Consider the following 20,054-nt stretch of genomic DNA (forward strand, 5'->3'; position numbering starts at 1 on the left):
GACTCCGAAACCCGTTTCAGTTGATATTTCAGAGATGAAAACAAAAAGATCTTTTAAAGCAATACTCGTGTTATTCCGAAGCCACATACTTGGATCTGTCGGCTGAATATGGATGATTTGCCCTTGATGAACCATTGCGAATGAAGGACAAAATTGTCCCCTTTCCGCCCCGGTGCCATCACTCGCAGGCTATATATTCATATCCAAATTGCTTTATTGTCACGTGTTAAGCCCCACGCCCCTCTTCTTGCAAACTCCTTTTCCTTTTTTTTTAAGAAAAAAAACCCCAAATGAGCGCACTAACTCGTTCCTGTCATCAACATAATCACTTGGGAGAGGTCTCGAAGGCAGGAGATCTGTGTCCCATCCTCTAAGGGAAGACGGGTTTGTGTAACTCTCCTCAAACCTGAGGGGAGTTGTGGAGTGTTTGGTCAACGACAGTGCTTCCTGGAAAAGATCTGAATCGTTTTATAACCAAACCCAGCTGCGGTCTGGTGTGCGCTGCAGTCTCCGCGTGCATGTATGTATGCGTGCGTGCGTGTGGATGTATATGTGTGTGTCTATTTTCATCTGAACGAGGTAGAAGGAGAGGAAGGGGTTTCTGCGCTTCCCTTTCCAATAGAGGGAGAGATAGGAAGAGAGAGGGGGAGAGAGAGAGAGAGAGAGAAAAGTTTGGTCTTGTTCTCCCTTTCACTCTTTTTTTTAGGCATGAACACTGAGACCTGCGTTTCATACAGCGATATGACATCCATGGATTCATATTATAGCTCCTCTGCTGCGCAAGGTAGGGATCACCAGACGGACCACTTTAGGACATTCCCAGCTACTGATACCAAATACAGCCCCGCTGCCTTCCTGCCCAACAAAGGTCAGGGTTACGGAGAAAAGTCCAGGAGCCCCTTCCAACAGGAGTGCCAGTCATTGGATGCCGCCGCAGCTGGGCAAGGCACTTTCAGCAAATACCACCTCTTCATGCAGAGGTCTTCTTGCAAAACACCCCCCGAGGAGGACAAACTGCACCAGGAGAGGGGACACAACGGAGCGCTCATCTCTTGCTACGGTGAGTGGGGAAATAATTAAGATGAGGAAAAAAAACAGATCAGAGTTTTAATCTTGTGTTTTCAGTTTAAAGGGAAGAAATCGAAAGGGCCTGTGTATCAAAGGGCACGCTGTGCAAATAAAAGCTACCGTGATCGCTCAGCATCAGGGTGTTTTCTCCGGAGGGAGTCAGCGCGGCGTTAGTTTTACGTCTGATTTCTCGATTAGGCACACTTGCTTTGAACCTGTCACTCACTGCTCCGCTTCTTCCCACAAACTCCGCGGGTAGCTATTAAGGGTGAGATTTGATCACCAATGGCACGGATGCACAAGTGAGCAAGCAGAGCGCAGATCGGCGTGAATGGAGGAGTGTTCTGATTAATCAAACCATTTATCCAAAACTGTTTTTTTTTCTAACTTTCTGTCATCCGCAGAGAGGTGAAACTCGGAAGCATTAAAAGTGTCAACTGCAGCATATGCAGGCTCTCAAAGAGGCAGCGGTTCTGTGCGTAACGCGGTTAAGGAGAGCAATAATCTTCCCGACTATCAAATTGTCTCTTTGGCCATCAAAATTAAATTAGGGCGAATTTAATGCGATAATCTGCACTACAATCCTTAATATTGGAGTGGAGTCGGACAATTGAATTAACAGGTTTTCAGATGGCACAAATAGTGAGCCCCAAACTGATGATATTTTCATTTCATTGCACCGCCTGATTGGATCCAATTAGTTTAATTGCGAAGGGGCGCTGCTGTAATTGGTAAATGATGAGGGTGTGAATAAAACTTTGACCCTAGTTAGGCGGGCGGCCACTTTTAAACAGCATTTTCTCAGCGCATAAAACGCCTTTAACCTACAGCGAACTAAACGAAAGACGATATAGTGAACTTCCTTTGGTATTATCTGTTGTTCAAAAACAGGTACGTCATTTCTTGGTTAACAATAAGAAAACGGCCCATCATATATATATATGTGTGTGTGTGTGTGTGTGTGTGTGTGTGTGTGTGTGTGTGTGTGTGTGTGAAATTAAATCTATCTCTATCTCTCTGAATGAAATATATATTATCTGGACTCAGTTTCGTTCTCGTGCTTTCTATATCTATAGCTCAGTGAACATCTGTGCTTAAACGTAATAATTGAAATACTGTAAAAAAAAAAAAATAATAGAATAAAAAAAAATAACCAAAAAAGAGAGCTAACATTGCAGAAAATGAATAAAGCAAACAATAAAATAAATTCAAACAACAATAATTGTTTGATGGGAGGCCTCTGTTGTGTCGCCTTTACGCATGAAGTCATCCCTCCACGATCGTCCACAAACACAGTCTGTTTATCTTTTTTTTTTTTTTTTAATTCGATGGGGTTTAGGGATGTTTTGACAGTTTCCGGATGTCGGCCTCTTTATAGCTTCACAATGTCAACAACATAGAACGGTCTTTTCAAAAAGGCATTCTGCTCCTTTAAAATGGCTCTTAAGCTTTTTATTACTCGTTAACTTTGGCGTAGATCTGATGGATCTAGAATAAAAATCGAAATAAAATTTTTTATGTAATGTTGTGAGCCGCAGTCATTAGACCGATACTTAAACTACACTTTTTTTCTTCAGTAAGAGCTATGAACTACTAAAGAACCAAAATCATTTTTATGATAAACTTATTTATATAAATACAAAAAAACCCGATTATTGTGTTTTGTTTTGTTTTTAAATTAAAGGCTTAAAGAGGAATCTTGATATCATATTTGCTGCAGATACCCATAAAGAATTTTTTTTCTAATGACATAAAATTTTAATTCCAGCTTTTCAGTTTCACTTTTCTTTGGTGCTTTATCATTTTACCGCCAGTTTTAAAAACTGGACGTGAAAAACCTCTGTCAGGTTTTCAGGTTCTCGTGGATTCTGCTTCCTTCTGCGACTCAATACTGTCCAAATGCACAGTGAAGAAAGCAAGAAAACAAAACCCATATCCACGCTATCAGTGCTCGGGCATTAATACGACTCAGATGTCAACCTTCTCTGTTTGCTTTTATTTCTCTGCTCAGGCTTGACCCTCAGAGAGCCAATCCTCCTTTAAATCTCCAGTTTGGAAACACGTGACATCCTGCTTGATATTTGCAGATCTCCTGTATTGTTTTTTAAATCGGCGTTACAGTTGTAGAAATAAAATCTAATTCCCAGTTTAAACGCATAATTCCTAAAATACTGGAGGAAAACTGTGTGAGTCTGGGTGGTGCTGTGGGTGGTGGGAGGGGGCTCCCTGTGCTTATCAGTGGCTGCAGGTTTTTCACTGATTTCTGCAGCGCTCACTGACTCAACATAAATTGAACACAGCAGTAAAAAATGCTGAACTCGCGAGCCAAGGGAAGAATTTATAAACGATCCCTGATGTTTTTATTGGAAAATGCTGGACTGTTTTACTTCCTGGCTCATTTCTTTTATCAAACCTGTATTTTACACACTCACTCAAATTGTCAGAGATTTGCTGTGTTGTTATAATTTGCGGCTTGATCCCTTCAGTCAAAGGTGATGCGATGACTGGTCTCCGAGCTGTCTGAAGCGCAGGCTGCCAGCCATAATTGAGACACAGAGCTGCGTAACCGTCTAATAAACATTTACTTACATTAGAGGAACTGCAAACACGGCTATGTTGTTTATACTCAGCACACTGCCAATCATATTGTTACAGCAAATCAACAAGGCAGCTCTTGGAGCCCGAAGAGAGCTTTCAGCTCAGGCTGAGGGCTGACAGCCTGAGGCCGACTGATAGACTGGGAGAAGAATATGAGAGAGCGCGCTGAAAGAGCAGTGTGTGGTTAAAAACACTGTTTGAAGGCTGATTTAAAGCAACAGTCAGGCTACATGTCAGATTTAATTGTATTAAAATATCTATTAAAAAAGAGCCAAAGTTATGGGTTCACATTCCTTAAAAAAATAAAGAATTAATTAAGTATTATTTAAAAAAATCCCTCAAAATTTAATATACTGGAGAAAATATTCCATATGGAGATTAATGAGTGTTTCTGGACTACTGGATTTTTGTAGGTCATTTGTTTCACAGCATAATGTATATGATTTTACAGGCAAAATATTATAATATTTGCAATTTCAGTGGTGTATGGTTTTCCAACAGGTTAAACAAGCTGCAGAAACTTGAAATACTAAAAATAAGGGACCTTGAAAATTGGTAATTATTTCCCATCACAGATAATGCACGTTTTCTTTTTATAAAGAAATCTTGTCACCACCACAACCAGAAAAATATGCATGCGATTCACAAACTCTACTGTATGAAAAAGTTTCAAAAATGGTGAAAAAATAGAAATCTAGGGACCCGGTAGGTCACTTCGTAGTCTTAAAACAACCACCTACATGTCTTTGTGATCCTCTTCCTCTTTTGATGTGTCCATGTCTTCTCTCAGTGTCTCAGGGTGCTGACCTTTAGCTCGGCGTTCCTGCCCTCATGTGTTTGGAGAGGAGCGGGAGCTCCCCTGCAAGCGCACAGCAGAGAAAATCCATTTGAGCCCCCCCCCATCCGAAACGCTCTGGTGTCAAAACAGAGCTCTTTGCAACATTTAGAATTGGACTCGAGCTTTACACGGTGCATGGTTAACTACCCCAGCATGACAAAGTGCAGATGGTTGACAATTTAAAGGAAAAGAAAAAAGTTATTAGTAATCTGAAATATCTGAAATGTCGCACTGGAGGGATGAAAGAAGATGTTTACCTCATTTTGAGTTCTGATGGTGGAGAGTGCCAATCCAGAATCTGCCATCATAGGCTTTAGGCCTTCCATATGATGAGCTTCATCCTTATCACTACTCAGTGACCTCCTTGTGCCTTATGAGTTGGAGTGGGGTGAGGGTTATCTTCCATTAGAGAGTAAAGGTGGTCATTAAGAACTCCCACCACATATCTTCCTTGTAGGGGACGGGAGTTGAGTTTTTTCCTGTAATTTGTCACTCATCTGTGCTGTTGCATGGAAGGCCTGCAATCCTACTATACTTTTTTATACTTTTTTTTCTTAAGGTGTACTAGGCAGTAACATTATTCACTAAAGACATGTCGCTGGTGCAGTTGAAAGCTATAAAAAATTGCTGTTTGCTAAACTGATTTCTTTGCACAGCCAGAATTAAATACTGCTCTGCTGCCCTGCAGGTATTAATATTTCATAACTTACACAGGCAGTTAAGGAAATTATCTTCAGTAGGACCATCATTTACATAATGCTTTCATGGCCTCGTGAGGTTTTGCCCCTGTATAGCCTTTTTACATTTTTTATATTCCTTAACCATTTTTAGCCCCACTGCAACAATTTCACCCACTCGTAATGGCAATCTGTGCTGATTGGTTCGAGCAGGGCATAATGGGAACCAGCCACGCAGCCCAGACAACTGAGGCACACTTCAGCAACTCGGTGACATGAGTGGAGGTGACAAGGACTCAGGATCATTTTACCATTTAGCTTAAAGTTTGGCAGGGTAATTTACATTAGGCTCGGTTTGCATGGCCGAGTGAGAGCAGCAGGGCAAAAGAAAAAGGCTCATGAGGACCAGGACTTCCTTTGGTCTCTTTGTCACTGCTTCATGTAAACTGACCGCTTACGCAGAACTAGAAGACTCCAGATTGGTTCTGAAATTTTTTGTACACTTATTGTTTAGCGAGGTGAATTATGGCAAATGGTTCAAATTTCCAAATCAATAACTTGTTGGTGTTTTTTTTCTTTTCAAGATGTTCTTCTGTTGTGATTTCTGCTTTTTGAAGGCCGGGCACTTTCTGAAACTCTGATGATGATGTAAACATAAAGTTCAACTAAAATACACACAAAAATAGATTTTTTTCTTCAGTTTATTTATTATTTATTCTACAAACCATATTATTGAAACTCTGTGGTTCTTTTTTAATGTTAAAATTTAGCTTATGATTTGTGATTGATTTAGTAGGATTCCCCAGTTTTTCTGTCAGTGTCAGCGTCTTTTGTCGGTCTGATCAGTTGTGGTATTTGTAGTATTCCTGCTGCTGGGTAATTAATATTTCCTAATCAAAGAGGCGAGGCCGTTTGGGAGATTTTAATTTCCAAACAGAGCTGCCGCAGAACGCTTTGTTAGGACCGAAGCATTTTGGATGTTTAGCTGGTGGAAACTGGTTGCACGTTGTGTTCTCAAATTCACTTGCAGTTATTGAAACCTTGAGTGGAAAAAAAGCCATCACGCATGTTTTCAACAAGGTTTTTTTTTTTTTTCATTTTATGTCTGTGCATTCTCACGAAAAAAACAAAACAGAAAAATGTAGACCAGCAAGCTCTTTGCACTCGGAAGGAATGTTCTGTTTCGAACACACAACAAAAACATAAGATGGAGGAAATTCAGTTTTGTTCCAAAGTCTGGAAGAAACATTTGGAAGAGAGCTGGTGGGTGAGAGACAGGGAGAGCGATGCAGAGGGGGGGTGAGAGCGAGAAAGACAGAGATTGCGTGAGAGGTGATTTATCAACCTTTGTCTTTATGGGATTTTTTTTCACAGTCTGAATTTTTCACAGCCTGCCGAGATGGCTTATTGCTCTGATCATTCGGCATTCAGCTGGTGCAGAGAGGTTAATGGCTACCTGTTGCATGGTTACAAACACTGAACAAACAGAAATGTGTTCATGCTTCTTTTGTTTAGTATCAGGTTTTCCCAGTGTACAGCAGTGGTGTAAAAGTGCATTTTGTATGCTTGTATGTATGTAAGCACCTGATATTACAGCAAAGAAACCAAAGTGCAGCAATATCCTTCCAAAAGAGACAAGGCCATGATCGCTTCATCTTCAGCAGAGGTTGAAGATGTTTTTGGACTTCTTCTTCTTCTTTTTTTTAAATGATGTAAAAAAAACAACACAACAACACTGAGAGGATCTCTTATAACATACAGCTGGTAAATTGTCTGATCCACATATTTAATGCTTTTGACACTAAACAAAGTGCAGGAATATAATGAAGGAGAGTAAATGTGTTGGTTGAGACCAAACCCGGAGCTAAGAAAGGATATCAGTGATGTACTTGGCACGCTGCATGAAACTTAAATTTAGTGCTGATGTGCTTTCAAACTGCTGACTATGTAAATAAGTACTCATTCTGTATCTGTTTAAAGGTTTCATTTGAGTCTCACTGTTGTGCAACAATTAAAAATACTTTAGCTTTAACTAAAAGTACAAATATGAAACAATAATTCATTACAAAAAATAAGTCTCGGGTCTTTGTAATAAAATAATGATAAAACACTTTATTTTACACATTATATTGCAAATCTTTCATTTTAGCAGCAGTCTGCTTAGGTCTGCATTTGTGATCTGTTATGGAGTTAAACCGGATGATGAGTAAAACAAAGAGCATCTGAAAACGGCATCATATTTTACATCGATCTTCAAGGCTTTAGTTTGACTGCCCAGCGTGCACGGCTAGGCTCTTCTGATGACCCCAATTTAATTTCTCTTTCACAAATGTAATCCAAATATACTCTGCTAGTGTTTTTTCTTCTTTCTCTACTTTTTGAGATATTTCCTTTTCACTTTGAATGACACGTTGTTAATCTCTCTCAGCCTTCGTGGGGTGTATGATTTATTGTGTTTCCTCTTAACACACCACGCTGACCCCAGTCATCCCAGTCAATAAAGAGGCCAGGAAAAGTGCCCTGTCACTTTACAGCCCTGTTAAATTTACACTTTGATGCTGCCCCTCGTTTTCAGCTTCGAATTAAGCAGCCCACGCCACGTCCCCGTCTAGCCCATAAGAGCGTCTGTTGTGCCCCGATGGCCTTGCAAAATTGCAAGTGTGTGAGACGCAGCAGAACTTTTATTCAAGTGTGTAACTGTGATTTTCTAAATCCCTCCTGATCTCGTTCGGAAGAATTTTCTGAGTTTTATTTTATGTCTGCAGACCGTTCCCTGTCCACGCGGCACAGAGCTGCACAGTAATTTGAACAGATGCTGGCTGGTAGAGTCACTGCATTGAAAATAGAATATTCTGTGGTCGTGGCTAAAAACATCTTCATGGCATTTTCATCTAAAAGAGAATAATTCTGGTGCGTGCATTTGCTGGACTGTTCTGGCCTACGTGAGTTAGAGACGCTGCACGCAGAAGTGCAGGTGTAAGCTAAAACTGTGAGAGAACAGCTGAAGTCATGAGCACTGTGATAGAGGTTTTGATGGAGCACATGTTTTTCACAGTCGCTCCTTTCCTGCCTCTCTGAGAGGAGATTTGATCCTGACAGCACTCTTTGCAGCCAGTCTTTCTTGTGCTCTCTCTGCATATGGCATTCCCTGCAGGAGGGCCCACTGCTCTTCACCTTGGCCAGTACCGGAGTGCTACAGAAGATTGCATGGATAACAAGCAGGAGATTGTCACAATATCCCGCCCTGCCAAAAAAACTTCAGTGACGCGATATAAACAACTGCCTTTGATCAGTGAGAGGCCTCATGATTTCAAACAGCCTGACAGCTCTTGCTTTGCAGGGACTGTGGGTGCAGGCCAGGGAAATATGATTAAATAACTGCATAGTATTTATGCTAGGAGAAAACACATTTTCTCCCTTCAAGCTCAACAGGGTATGTTAGTCATGGACAGTGAGGCAATGTTGGAAGCACTGGACCCCCAGCAAGCGGTCTGCACCAAAACACAGCTCCTGAGCCCATCAGGGGAGACCAGACTTCTCTGTTCTCTGAACGTCGTAGAGCTAAAACGCATCTGGTCGGATGCACGCTGCAAACCGTGCAGCAAGGCAGGTTTTTACTTTCTTCCGTTTTCTTCTTCTTTGCAAGGCTGAATAAAATAAAATAAGAGCCACACAGCTTCTGCTGTCCAGAACAGGCCTCAGTATTTTTTTTTAGTACCAAGCCAAATGCTTTGCCTGGTATTAATTGGAAAAATATGCTCGTTTTTATTATTCATATCCCTGCAAACAAGATAAGGATTGTAAACTAGGAATTTGGTCTCTATTAGCTACTGACAGTCCAGCATTGTACTCGACAGTCAAGAAAACAACTGCAGCAAAAGTAATAAACAGATGCTCGCAAATTTATCTCGTAAAAATGTGTTAGAAGACAGAATTGAGTAGAGAAAGAGAGAGGGGAGGGAATCAGGGTCCCTTCAGCTCACCTTGTAGTGCATTACCCAAAATGGCTCTGAGATGGGGTCACTGGGTGTGTGTGTGCATGTGTGATGCCTTCTTTGCTGACCGAGCGCTGAGCAGGAGCTCACACAAACGCACACACCTCCCACTCCTAACCTGACAAATTGTCGGATGAGCAGATGAGCGGAGACGTCCTCGTTCCTGAAAATAACTTTGCCTCAGAAAAAATCGACAAGCAGGACGGTGCCGCACGGCTACTCTAAATCATGGTGATCAATCCGAATCCCCCCTCCCCATGACGGGAATAGTTATTAACCAAGAGATGTGTTTACAATTGATTAGATCAGCGGGGCCCCAAAAGTCCTGCCAACTCAGAGACATGGCTGTTGAAATTTATGATCAGCTGAGCCATGAAGAAAGAGGGAGCGTGTTTGTAACTGAGACAGAAAGAAAGCACAAAGATCTCTATCTCGTTTGCGTGGCTAGAAGCCGCTCTGCAGCTATTTCATTTTGACAGTTTTGCTGCCAGGTGACTTTGCAGCCACATGACAGACTTCAGTTACACATACGACTAATATGAGGATAAAGTATTCTGTGTGTGTCTGTGTGTGGGTGTGTGTTGGATTAGAGGTGGTTTAGGAAGGTAAAAAAAAAAAAGTTGTAAAAAAAAATCCAATTTTCTGTCAGGCTCAAATTATAGCCTGAGTTTCTGCTCTCACCCCCCCAAACACATCGCAGAATGATCTACGAACTACAACTGGAGCCTGTAAGCAGCCAGTGATCAAGACCATCCATTACACACTCAGACAGACAAACACACTGACGCGCACTCTCGGCTCTGCACACCAGCGGATTTCACAAGTCGCAGAATTTCCTCACAAAGAGCGAGAAATCCCTTTGTTCCACCCAATCAAACCCCATGAAATATCACAGCGATCGAAGGCATAAATCATCATTTATGAACACGCTGCCAGGAGCCATGTGACTGGGACGTTTAGTAGGATAGAGGATCAGTCATTTCTTTCATTTATTTACTTTTAAAGGGTGCTGACAAAATGAAAAATGTTTGTCCCAAGTGCCCAGTACTGTAATAGATTATATCTATCTGACTTTTTGAGAGGGTCTCAGATTAGAAAACACTTAATATCAGCATGGCTCTAAGGGGAACAGGGTGATTTGAGAAAGCCAAATAAGGCCACGCTGATAAATAATAGCATTTATCTTTCAGTAGCCGTGGGCGTGTGAAATACACGGTCTTAAAACTCAATTTTTCAAGAGCAAAAATGTTGCAAAATATTGAGTAGAAACCATTTCAAATCTTTGTGCCAAAAAGAGGAACAGAAAAAAAGGCCGGGGCAATAAAAACTTTCATCTTGTTCAAACTCATCCACATGTGATTTGAATCAGTGAAGTGTGAATTGCTTCCTTAAATTCTGAATAATAGCATTTGGACAAACACCGTTAAAAACACATTTATTTTATTAAACTAATATATCCTCTCCAATAAAACATTGTGTGTCTAATCGTCAAGTTACATCCTTTTTGGGCAGTGTCATGTAATGACTTTTCTTTACATGCATTTGGGGTTTAAAAAAAAAAAAATCTGAACTTCAGACATTCACAAATATCAGTCCTGATACAATTATAGAAACACAAACCTCTCCTAACAGTTTTTAACCTTTTCCTGACTCACTAGGTAAAGACAGTTCTGGTCTGGCAGATTCTGACTTGGCCCCAGACTCCGACCCACCTGGAATGGACACCAGATACCTAGCTGTGAAGGATCAGGGCGTCAAGGCCTCTGATAGGACGCCAGGCACTGACTTAGCGAGCCCTCTGGAAAAGGCTGATGGTGGCGAAAGCAACAAAGGCAAAAAGAGGCGCAACCGCACAACCTTCACGAGCTACCAACTGGAAGAACTAGAGAAGGTTTTCCAGAAGACACACTATCCTGATGTTTATGCTCGAGAGCAGCTCGCGCTCAGGACGGACCTGACTGAAGCCCGCGTGCAGGTACTGCAGCACACTCAGCAGCAGCTGAGGGGGAATTTCACATGAAGCTAAATGGGTTAAACAAACTGCAGATGAGCTGGAAAAAAGGAAACACTGCACTTTATAATAACACACTGAGGCTGATTAAAAAACTTTATTTAGGGTGGTCGTTCAGTTTTGTGTCTTTAGAGACATTAACTTCTCCATTAGAGGTGTAAAAAGAAAAACTAAGCTCTTCCACAGCTGAGCATCACAACCTCATGGATCTTTGAGCATCTGCAGCTCGACACAGATAACGTCACTCACAGAACAACATGAGAGATTTATCTGGTAATGTGGGAGTCAGGGGAGAGAGTGGGGGAGTGGGAGCTAACAGAGGCCAGGGGGGCCCAGGGGGTAGCTGAGGTTTGAGCTGCCTGGGCCTCATATGTGCAGTTTTAGGAGTGCAGACTTTCATCAACATATGAGGAGACCCCTTTGACACCGCTGTTTCTATTTTTCCCCCCATCGCATTTGCACCTAAACGGTTTAATTTGCTGAATTTCTGATTTTAGCTTTGCCAGCGTTTGTCTGGCTTGAGGTGTCTCGCTGGCCCGGTTATGACTGCTTTGATACATTCCAACATTAATGGGCAGAGAAGGAAACCTTCACTGTTTCTGCGCCATGTCTGTGTGTGGTGCATGCGTATGACTACAAAAGCCCCTGGATTTTCTCTGTTTTTCTTTCATTAAGTTCCTCTTTGGACAAGAATGTGTCCCTGCTGTTGTCTCCGGGGGTAAGGTGTGAAACTTTTCCCGTGGGCTTTTAGCGAGCTGGAGATTTATATGTGAATTCATATCTATTTGAAGGCATGTGATGTCTTCCAACAATGTACGGAGACAATATTATGGATATAGTTTTTGATGTGCGTGGCTGTCATACATGGGATGAGATAAGAGCTAGGTTAAAACCAATCTTCGACATGGAGCAGTGGCCAGCAAATTTCCACAGCGAAACGCAGGAAGTCCACGCAGCCAAAGGGTTATAACTCAACCCCGAGTCGCTCAAGGTATGCTGCTCGGCTCTGTTCTGCAGCTCGCGCTATCACGGACCTGCCCGCTTCAGATGAATGCAGCTTTTTACAGCCCTCGGCTCTCCCAGTGGTCTTCTTAAACGCTCAAGTTAAAAAAGATAAAAGACACGAGATGCCTTGTCAGTCAGAGAACGGGGCTCTGTGCTCCACACACACACGCACAAAAAAGCCCTCACAGCTCATCATTTCAACATCTGGAATGAAAAACACCAAAATGGGAAGAAAAAAAACGTTGATCAGCTGATAAAAGAAAAACAGTCTACGACGGCTTTTAAAAACCTTTTGTTCAATTATAGAAACAAAAGACAAAAATCACTGAGAGTCCATACTTAAGTTCGTTGCATGAAAACAGGGGGCTTTCAGTTAAACAACATCAGGGATCGGAGTTGTTTGCTTTTTCAGTCTTGGGGTTTCAAAGGAAGAGAGTGAGCCCAGCTCTTATATACAATATAGGAAGGTCAAAGGTCAAGGGTTTCAATAGCATCGTTCGCTGCTCTGTTGGTCCTGAGAATCAACATGGCATCTAGTGTGGAGTCACCATCTCTAACTCACAACACTGATAAAAATTGATTTTTTCTAGGAAGTCATTTAAAAAAAAAAAATGAAATCATGTTTACACTAATACTGTGAGTTGAGCTGCGTTCCTTCCTTGCAATTAGCAACAGGTTAAAAACCTCTAAATATTGTTTACTTTACCTTTACTTAAAAATAAAAATAGGACCTAACAACATTAAGACTTAACAGGTCTTGCAACAGTATCCCTGCCAAGACTGTTAGCCTTTGAGTTAGCGGGAGGTACAGAATAGGAAACACAAAAGTGTTTACAACATAGAAATTTAACAGGATAAAGCTTCACCTTCATATGGAAGCTTGTTTCTGCCACTCAAAAGAAATGTGAGTTAAGGATCTCAAAAATTTTTCTTACTAACTTCTGAGAAAATTAATCAAATATAATCTCAAGTTATTACGTCCAAGTTTTCAGATAATAGCTTGAAATTTGATTTAGCATTGCCTGGTAAAAAAATAAATAAAATAAAAACAAAAAGACCCAAACTTTAAACGAGGGCAGTGAGGGTCAACTTTAGTTGGCAGGTGTGACTGCTATAGCTCTCACCCACCTTTATCATTATGTTTTACACTTTTTACATTTCAGGCAAATGATTAAAGGTAATGTTGTGTTTAACTGCATGTTAAACTAGCAGCTGAAAATATAATGTTAGTTATTAATACCTTTAATATAAATAATATTAATGGTGTTAGCAAATCCTGTGTCGCTTTTGATCATGGCCTATTACAAAACAAGGCTGCAGCAGTCTTTTCCAGCTGCATCACATTCCCAGTTCAGTTCTACATTTCTTCGGGTTTTGTGTCCACTGCTTGTCCTCATCTTACCTTTAATTGACACAGGAAATAAGACATTATGTGGTGGGAGGAGGAGAAACGAGAACAAACTCACATTTAATGAACAACAACACCGCTCAGAGGCGCTTCAGCGATATTATTGGCGCTTAAGAGTGTTGGAAAACCGAAGCCAGGCTCAGCCTTGGATTTCTTTTTACTTTGACTTGGAAGCTGACATGAGTGACAGCAGAGGCGGGTTATCAATCCTCTGAGCCGGTCTCTCACTTCAAAGTGTTTTCAGCCCCATACAGCTCTCCTGCTGGGGCCAGTTTGGTATTTCTCTGCTCTTTCTCTCTGGGGCAGTAACATAAATAAAGCCTCATTGAAAGTCCACCAGCTACTTAAGCTGTCAAGGTCTTTACCAATTACTGTCACAAAGCAGCGTGTGCAACGCAAAAATATGTTCTCGCTGTATAATAGCCAACAGACTTGGCACGAAGCAAAGACTGAGCAGGTTCGAGCTGCTGCCGACACTTATACTGGGCCTTGGAGGTAGCACACAAACATTTTTGGAGTGTAATTATCGATATTAGTCCAAAAGTGCCAGCGTGATCTTGCCTGGGGTTGAGCATCCTGAGTTGGACAGTGTAGAAGAGGATGCATTAAAACATAAGGGAAAGAAGGATTATGCCCTTTGGTCTGTGTGCTTCTTTAATTTAGTAGGGGACAGCGTCAGAAAGCCAGGAGTTTTGGCTTCAGGAAATTAAAAAGCAAAATGCAAACAAACCTCAACTTATAATCCCATCTCACCTTTCAATGTCCTTTATTGCCTGCATAGATTTACAGTGAAATATCTGGGCACAAAATGTGAGAAATCCCATCGGAAGGTAACTTTTTGGTGCCGAATTTAAAATATAATCAGTCCAGGCTGGTAGCTGAGAGTTGCAAAGGAAATCAGGTGACCTCGAAAGCGTGCCAGAGACAGTGATGATAATTTAAACAAACTAATGCTCTCGATAAACAACGCCATCGGGTTCAGACTTCAAAGATAATTATAGATGTCTGTTTTTGGCGGTCAGCGTATAAGCACTAAAGTGAGACGAAGGCAGCAGCACATTGTTTACATGTTTTATCGTCATTGTTGTCTTTATCATCTATAGGATTTTGTTTATTATTATTATAATTAAAACTAAAAATAATAATTCCTTCCTGCTGCAAGTTTACACCTAAGTTTGAATTTTTGATATGCTTCAGATAATATTTGTGATATTCAGGCTTTCAGCCATTCTACCCGCATAAGGGTCGTTTTCCCATTTGAAATGGAAACTTAGATTTGTATCTATAGAAAAGTATTTCCTTTAGATTTGAGGGGAAAGCTGCTGTTAAGAGTTTAGGCTCCTCTGACTGCACACTCTGTCCTGGATGAAAGTAAAGAAAACCTCAAGTGTTGCTGGTGGTTTTTGTGATATTTGGACCTTTTCCTTTCTCTGCAGGTGTGGTTCCAGAACAGGAGAGCGAAATGGCGAAAGAGGGAACGCTTTGGCCAGATGCAGCAGGTCCGAACACACTTCTCCACAGCTTACGAGCTGCCTCTCCTGACTCGTCCTGAAAACTATGCTCAGGTACAGTGTGAGCTCTTTAACACGTGTTCTTTCAGACCTCTCTCCCCCGACCAAAAGCTAAACGTAGACAGGGGTGATTTTTTTTTTTTTTTTTTTTACTGCTATGATCCTAATTTCTGCTACAGACTGGGAACGATTCGCTTGCAATAAAATCAACTTTTAATTGCCTTCCGTTGCGTCAGGAAAGTTGCTGCAGGTGGCAACAGTTAAAAAAAGAATCTCTTTTTCAAGGAGTTGTTGAACATTTTTGAGAAACTTGGCCTTTTTCCTTCATAGTAAGATTATTTTTAAGAAGAAAAAGGGCAAAGTATGTAACACATTTTGTACCTCTGTAGGGTACTGATTAACATGCTATGCTGTTTTTTGTCTAATTTTTTCAGGAGGTTCACAGTTTACCAACATTAACCCTCAACAAGGACGCAAATAACTAATATATGTACCCTAATTACAAAATTCCTTAAGCATGTAAGGGTTTAGATTGGACTGTGCTGGGTTACAGGATTTGGCACTTGAAGATAAGGAGAGCCAGATAAACAAAAAATACACCTGCACTAATCTATTGTATACACAAGTGTTCGTGGGTTAAACAGCCAATGTAGTCTTTGCTTTCTTTGAGCGTGCATTCAAAATAATGAGGTGTGTGACTGCCTCACTCATGTTGATTTTCCAACAATATTCCAGATCCAGAACCCTTCCTGGATCGGCGGCAGCAGCGCTGCGTCTCCCGTGCCGGGCTGCGTTGTGCCCTGCGACACGGTGACTCCGTGCATGACACCTCACCCCCACTCTGCCAGCGGGGTGTCTGATTTTCTGGGAGTACCGAGTCCCGGAGGTCACGTGGGCCAGGCTCACATGGGCAGCCTGTTTGGAGGATCTCCTGGCATGGCTGGAGGCATCAACACTTACGATCTCAACATGGACCCCGACCGCAAGTCCTCCAGCATCGCCGCATTGCGCATGAAAGCCAAAGAGCACAGTGCAGCCATATCTTGGGCCACATGATGTGTTGACACATGCTGGATGACAGGGGACCTTGTTGACCCCTGAAAAGTCTAAACAATCCCAGAACGGAGTAAGAGGTGGCACTAAAATCAAGGCAACAGTGGCTACCTTCAAAAATGCTGCAATCAAATTATGTGGGGGAAAAAAAGAGAGATAAAGATTTGGCAAAATCGGCAGTGCCATGTTTTTGGTGGCACAGCAGTGAGTGCTGTGGAAGCCCAGTGAGAAGGTGAAGGTGTGCTGTATAACAGAGTTGCAGTGTAGTGCTGAAGCAAATATATATATATTAAAAAAAAAAGATGCTAGAAAAAGTTCAATTAATCCAAAAAAAGAAGAAAAAAAAAGAAAAATCCATGCACTTATTTGCTAACACAGACACAATTTCTATTTGTACAGAGCTTTTGGTATCGTTGTTTTGGTGCTGTTTTTATTCTGATCTTGTTATTTAAAATGTCACCTTTTTTCCTTTTTTGCGTCATTTAATTTTAAGTTTTGATTTCACAGCTAGTTTAAAAAACATTCTGAAAAAAAAACCCTTTAAAAAACCTCCATACATTTTACTCTTTGTCAGCATTAACTTAAGTCATGCCGGTGCTGAGATGACCATCAATACAAGCGTCACAGTAACCAAGTCTGGGTATGTTTTCCAGTGACTGAAAACATAGACGGGGCTCTTCCCTCTAACATTACAAAGTAAAACAGATGAAAAGTGGTTCTCTTGAGTATGGCCAAGGGTAAAAGATCCACCTGCTGCACAAACCCAGCCTGCTGATGCCCAGAGAGGAGGAGGAAATGGTGTATGGGAGTACGAGAGGGGCACAGCAGGCCTGCTGCTCTCAGGGTTGAAGAGCCTGGGAGCGCCAGCCTCCAAACAGATGCAGCTCTGTTTTCAGGAGAAAGACTCCAAGTGGACATGACTGTGCCCCTTGCATTTCTAGTCTCACAGGTCTCAGAAAGAGAAGTGCCTACCAGTCAGCCAGACTGCCAGAAATAACACAGGAACCAGCAGAAGCCTCTTTTGAAACAGAGCGGGCTACTGGGGATAACACCGTGTGTTGACGCTCTTAAGCACTGAATGGATGTCAGTATTCAGCAGCCTTTTCTGGACTTTAACAAGCCTGCATTTGGCTTTCAGTGCAGCGCTGGCATACATGTCATTGTTACTCTTCCTCTTCTTTTTTTTTTAACCATCATCAAATCTTTCAAAGTACTCCATCACCCTGATTAATGCACAGTGACCTCTGTGGTTCTGTTTAAGGTTTTAAGGTTTTGGTCCTGTGGCCAGCAAAGACATCTGCATCTGTTCCTCGTGCATACATGAAGATTCAAGCGTATTTGGACCAGAATGTGTTAAAGCTGAAGTAAAATCATCGTCTCCTTTGCACTCGGTTGCAATGGGCCGTGACCTAGGACAACAAAAACTCTCAAATTGATTCTGTGTGAGTCCTCAGCTTAACTCCAAATGTGTTTGGGTTGATGCCCCACTAAAGTGTGTACATCAGCTGGGTTCTGTAGTACTGAGTAAGCTCGGGTCTCTCTCTCGGATCCAGTTCACCTTAATTATTTGACGCTGTAGCATAAAACAAACTAAATGGCAGAAAATCAACTGGTGCTTTGATGATCAATCTGCCATCTACAGCGAGGTGACTGATGGGAATGAGGTTAAAACTGGCTGAAAGTTCTCTACAGCAGAACAAGGCCGGATAATTGTGTCCATCACAAAGTTGTGGCATGGAGAGAAGGATTAAAGCTACAAAACTTTGGTCCTAGCTTCAGCTGTTTTTTCCCCCGTCAGATACCAACATGACAGGTCCATGTCTTCCCTCTGCTTTCGTCTAGTTTACTTCTACCAGGACTTAAGCACTATTCCCTGTGTCTGTGTCCTTTGCCCCCAAGAAAAGAAGTGTAAGATAGAGGTTGACCCAGCCAGATACCTCATACCTTGCCAGGGATATCATTCAAAATTTTAAGCATATTTAATAAGCAAACTTCCATTTTTCCCTGGTAACAGCATCTTGCAGTGACAGAAATAGCCGATGAGCTTTTCAAGTGCAGCAAGATGAGGTAATACATGGCTTCCTTTGTTTGCAAAGCCTGATTTAGGCCTGAAGCATAACAAAGGGTTTCATGGTCTCAGAAAGCAAACCCGATACCTTGTGGTACCACCTCGAGGCAGAGCAACCATTGCTAATTCCCTAAACTAAACCACATTCCCTCTCCTCCTGGGTAGGTAGGTAGGTAAGAGAGGTGAGGTGTGGGCTAAAACCTGTCAGCAGAGCAGATCGCCCTCAAGTTGTCCAAATCACCTCCAGTTTCACTCCTCTGTCCAAATGCGAGGCGTGTGCATGCACAGAGGACATATCCCAGAAGTGAGAGGGTATCCTTGCGAATCTGAACATGGGGCCCCCTGTGCTCTAGCCTAGGGGTTGGACGGAGGGCGAGCTGTGAGGGCGTCTGCTGTGTTCCGGTGTTCTGGGAAAAGGACAGTGCACACAGCTGCGCTCAGGGGGTAAATGCAAAACAAACATGCCTCACACATGCTTCCCCCTCAGCTGTCATGGCTCTGCTTTCAAAGATCTACTCCCCCCTCCCCAATCACACACATTGCACTGCGCCTCTCCCTTCGCTCACTCCCACTATGTCCAGCAGCCCCAAGCCGCAGCCCCTCATCGCAGGGTCTGAGGCACAGCCACACAGGCAACCGAGGAAGGCTTTTTAATTAACACTGAGCCATGTGGAGGCTATGGACTGCAGTATTGTGTGTCAGGATGGACAGGACTGTCTGTCTTCTAGTTGGTCTAGCTGGACGCAGACATACTGGCAATGAGACGCTCAGGTTTACCGTTTTCTGTGCATTTATGAGAATCTCCAGTGAGGTCTTTAAACATATGGAAACCAAAGATGGACTGTTTTTACCCCTTTAAGTAATTTCCTACACTTACACAAAGCCTGTTAATGCAAGATTCAGCTTTATATTAAAAAAATCTCTCTTGTATGCTGCATAACTCCAGCCTTGAGTGATAACGTCCCCCTTTCTCATTTTTCTAATACTACTGAAGTCAGGTAATCAGTATAGGAGTAAATATATGATAAATGCGTGCTGTTGTGTGCATGTACAGTGTTGTGCGTGCAGCTTGAAGTGTCATAAGACTCGTAAACATTTTACTAATTTGATGCTGTTTTATTTTGTGGGACAATTTATAAATATTTGAGTGTAAAACTTCTCTTAAACTTGGTGATGATCTGTTTGTATTCCTAGTGTTTGTGGACATTGTTTTCTCATCATGTTATTCTTTAATTTCCCCCTCCTACCAAGTTTGTGTGGCTTTAAGCTGTCTTTGGAAATGAGAGTATGAATTTACTCATGCTTGTGTGATTAAAATACCATAAGTTATTGTACTTTGATTTAGAGTCGCTGTGTTCTGAAATGCGTTACAGCCTTAATAAGGTGGAAGCAGCAAAACAGTAACTGCTCCCTGCAGCTTCTCAGCACACCGAGACTTCCAGAAAACTCAAACGACTGCAGCCGTGGTACAGAAGAAAACCATCCTCCTATTAGCACTCGAAGATCGCTCAAGTCACTCCGAGTCTCAAGAGAAGCCTTTCAAGATGTCAGCTAAAGGCGCTGGTTGGCCAGAGAAGTGTCTGAGGCTGTTGAGAAAACCCATAAAATTTGCTCCGTCTTATTACTTCGCACCACCGTGCCAAAATATTGTGTCATCCTTGTAGTCACATTGTGAAATCCCCGTGCGTTTCAGGTCCTTTGAAGGGACACGAGTGCTGAAATGAGATCGCGCAACCCGCAAGACTATCACACTAATTGAAGCTGACAAAAATACGAACTGCACCCTTTTGAACCGCTGACATTGAACAGGGTGGATTAGGCA

General features: G+C 42.0%; 1 protein-coding gene across 1 annotated transcript; it reads left to right on the forward strand.

Moving 5' to 3' along the window:
• Positions 1-374: 374 nt before the first annotated feature.
• Positions 375-19,604, forward strand: alx4a (ALX homeobox 4a). Its single transcript, XM_084935060.1, has 4 exons — positions 375-1,060; positions 10,835-11,151; positions 15,037-15,165; positions 15,847-19,604. The coding sequence occupies exons 1-4, from the start codon at positions 523-525 to the stop codon at positions 16,165-16,167; spliced, it is 1,305 nt and encodes a 434-aa protein (XP_084791186.1). The 5' UTR covers positions 375-522; the 3' UTR covers positions 16,168-19,604.
• Positions 19,605-20,054: the final 450 nt, after the last annotated feature.

The sequence above is a fragment of the Perissodus microlepis genome, chromosome 1, assembly GCF_051167445.1.
Source record: "Perissodus microlepis isolate ML-2025 ecotype Zambia chromosome 1, ASM5116744v1, whole genome shotgun sequence".
Classification (NCBI taxonomy): domain Eukaryota; kingdom Metazoa; phylum Chordata; class Actinopteri; order Cichliformes; family Cichlidae; genus Perissodus; species Perissodus microlepis.

What these genes read in the sequence shown, in the direction of transcription:
- alx4a (XM_084935060.1), top strand. Translation starts at nt 523, where the DNA reads ATGTATGCGTGCGTGCGTGTGGATGTATATGTGTGTGTCTATTTTCAT. An exon ending in AGCGCTCATCTCTTGCTACG is followed by an intron (nt 1,061 to 10,834) that starts GTGAGTGGGGAA and finishes CTGACTCACTAG; the next exon opens with GTAAAGACAGTTCTGGTCTG. An exon ending in TGACTGAAGCCCGCGTGCAG is followed by an intron (nt 11,152 to 15,036) that starts GTACTGCAGCAC and finishes CTTTCTCTGCAG; the next exon opens with GTGTGGTTCCAGAACAGGAG.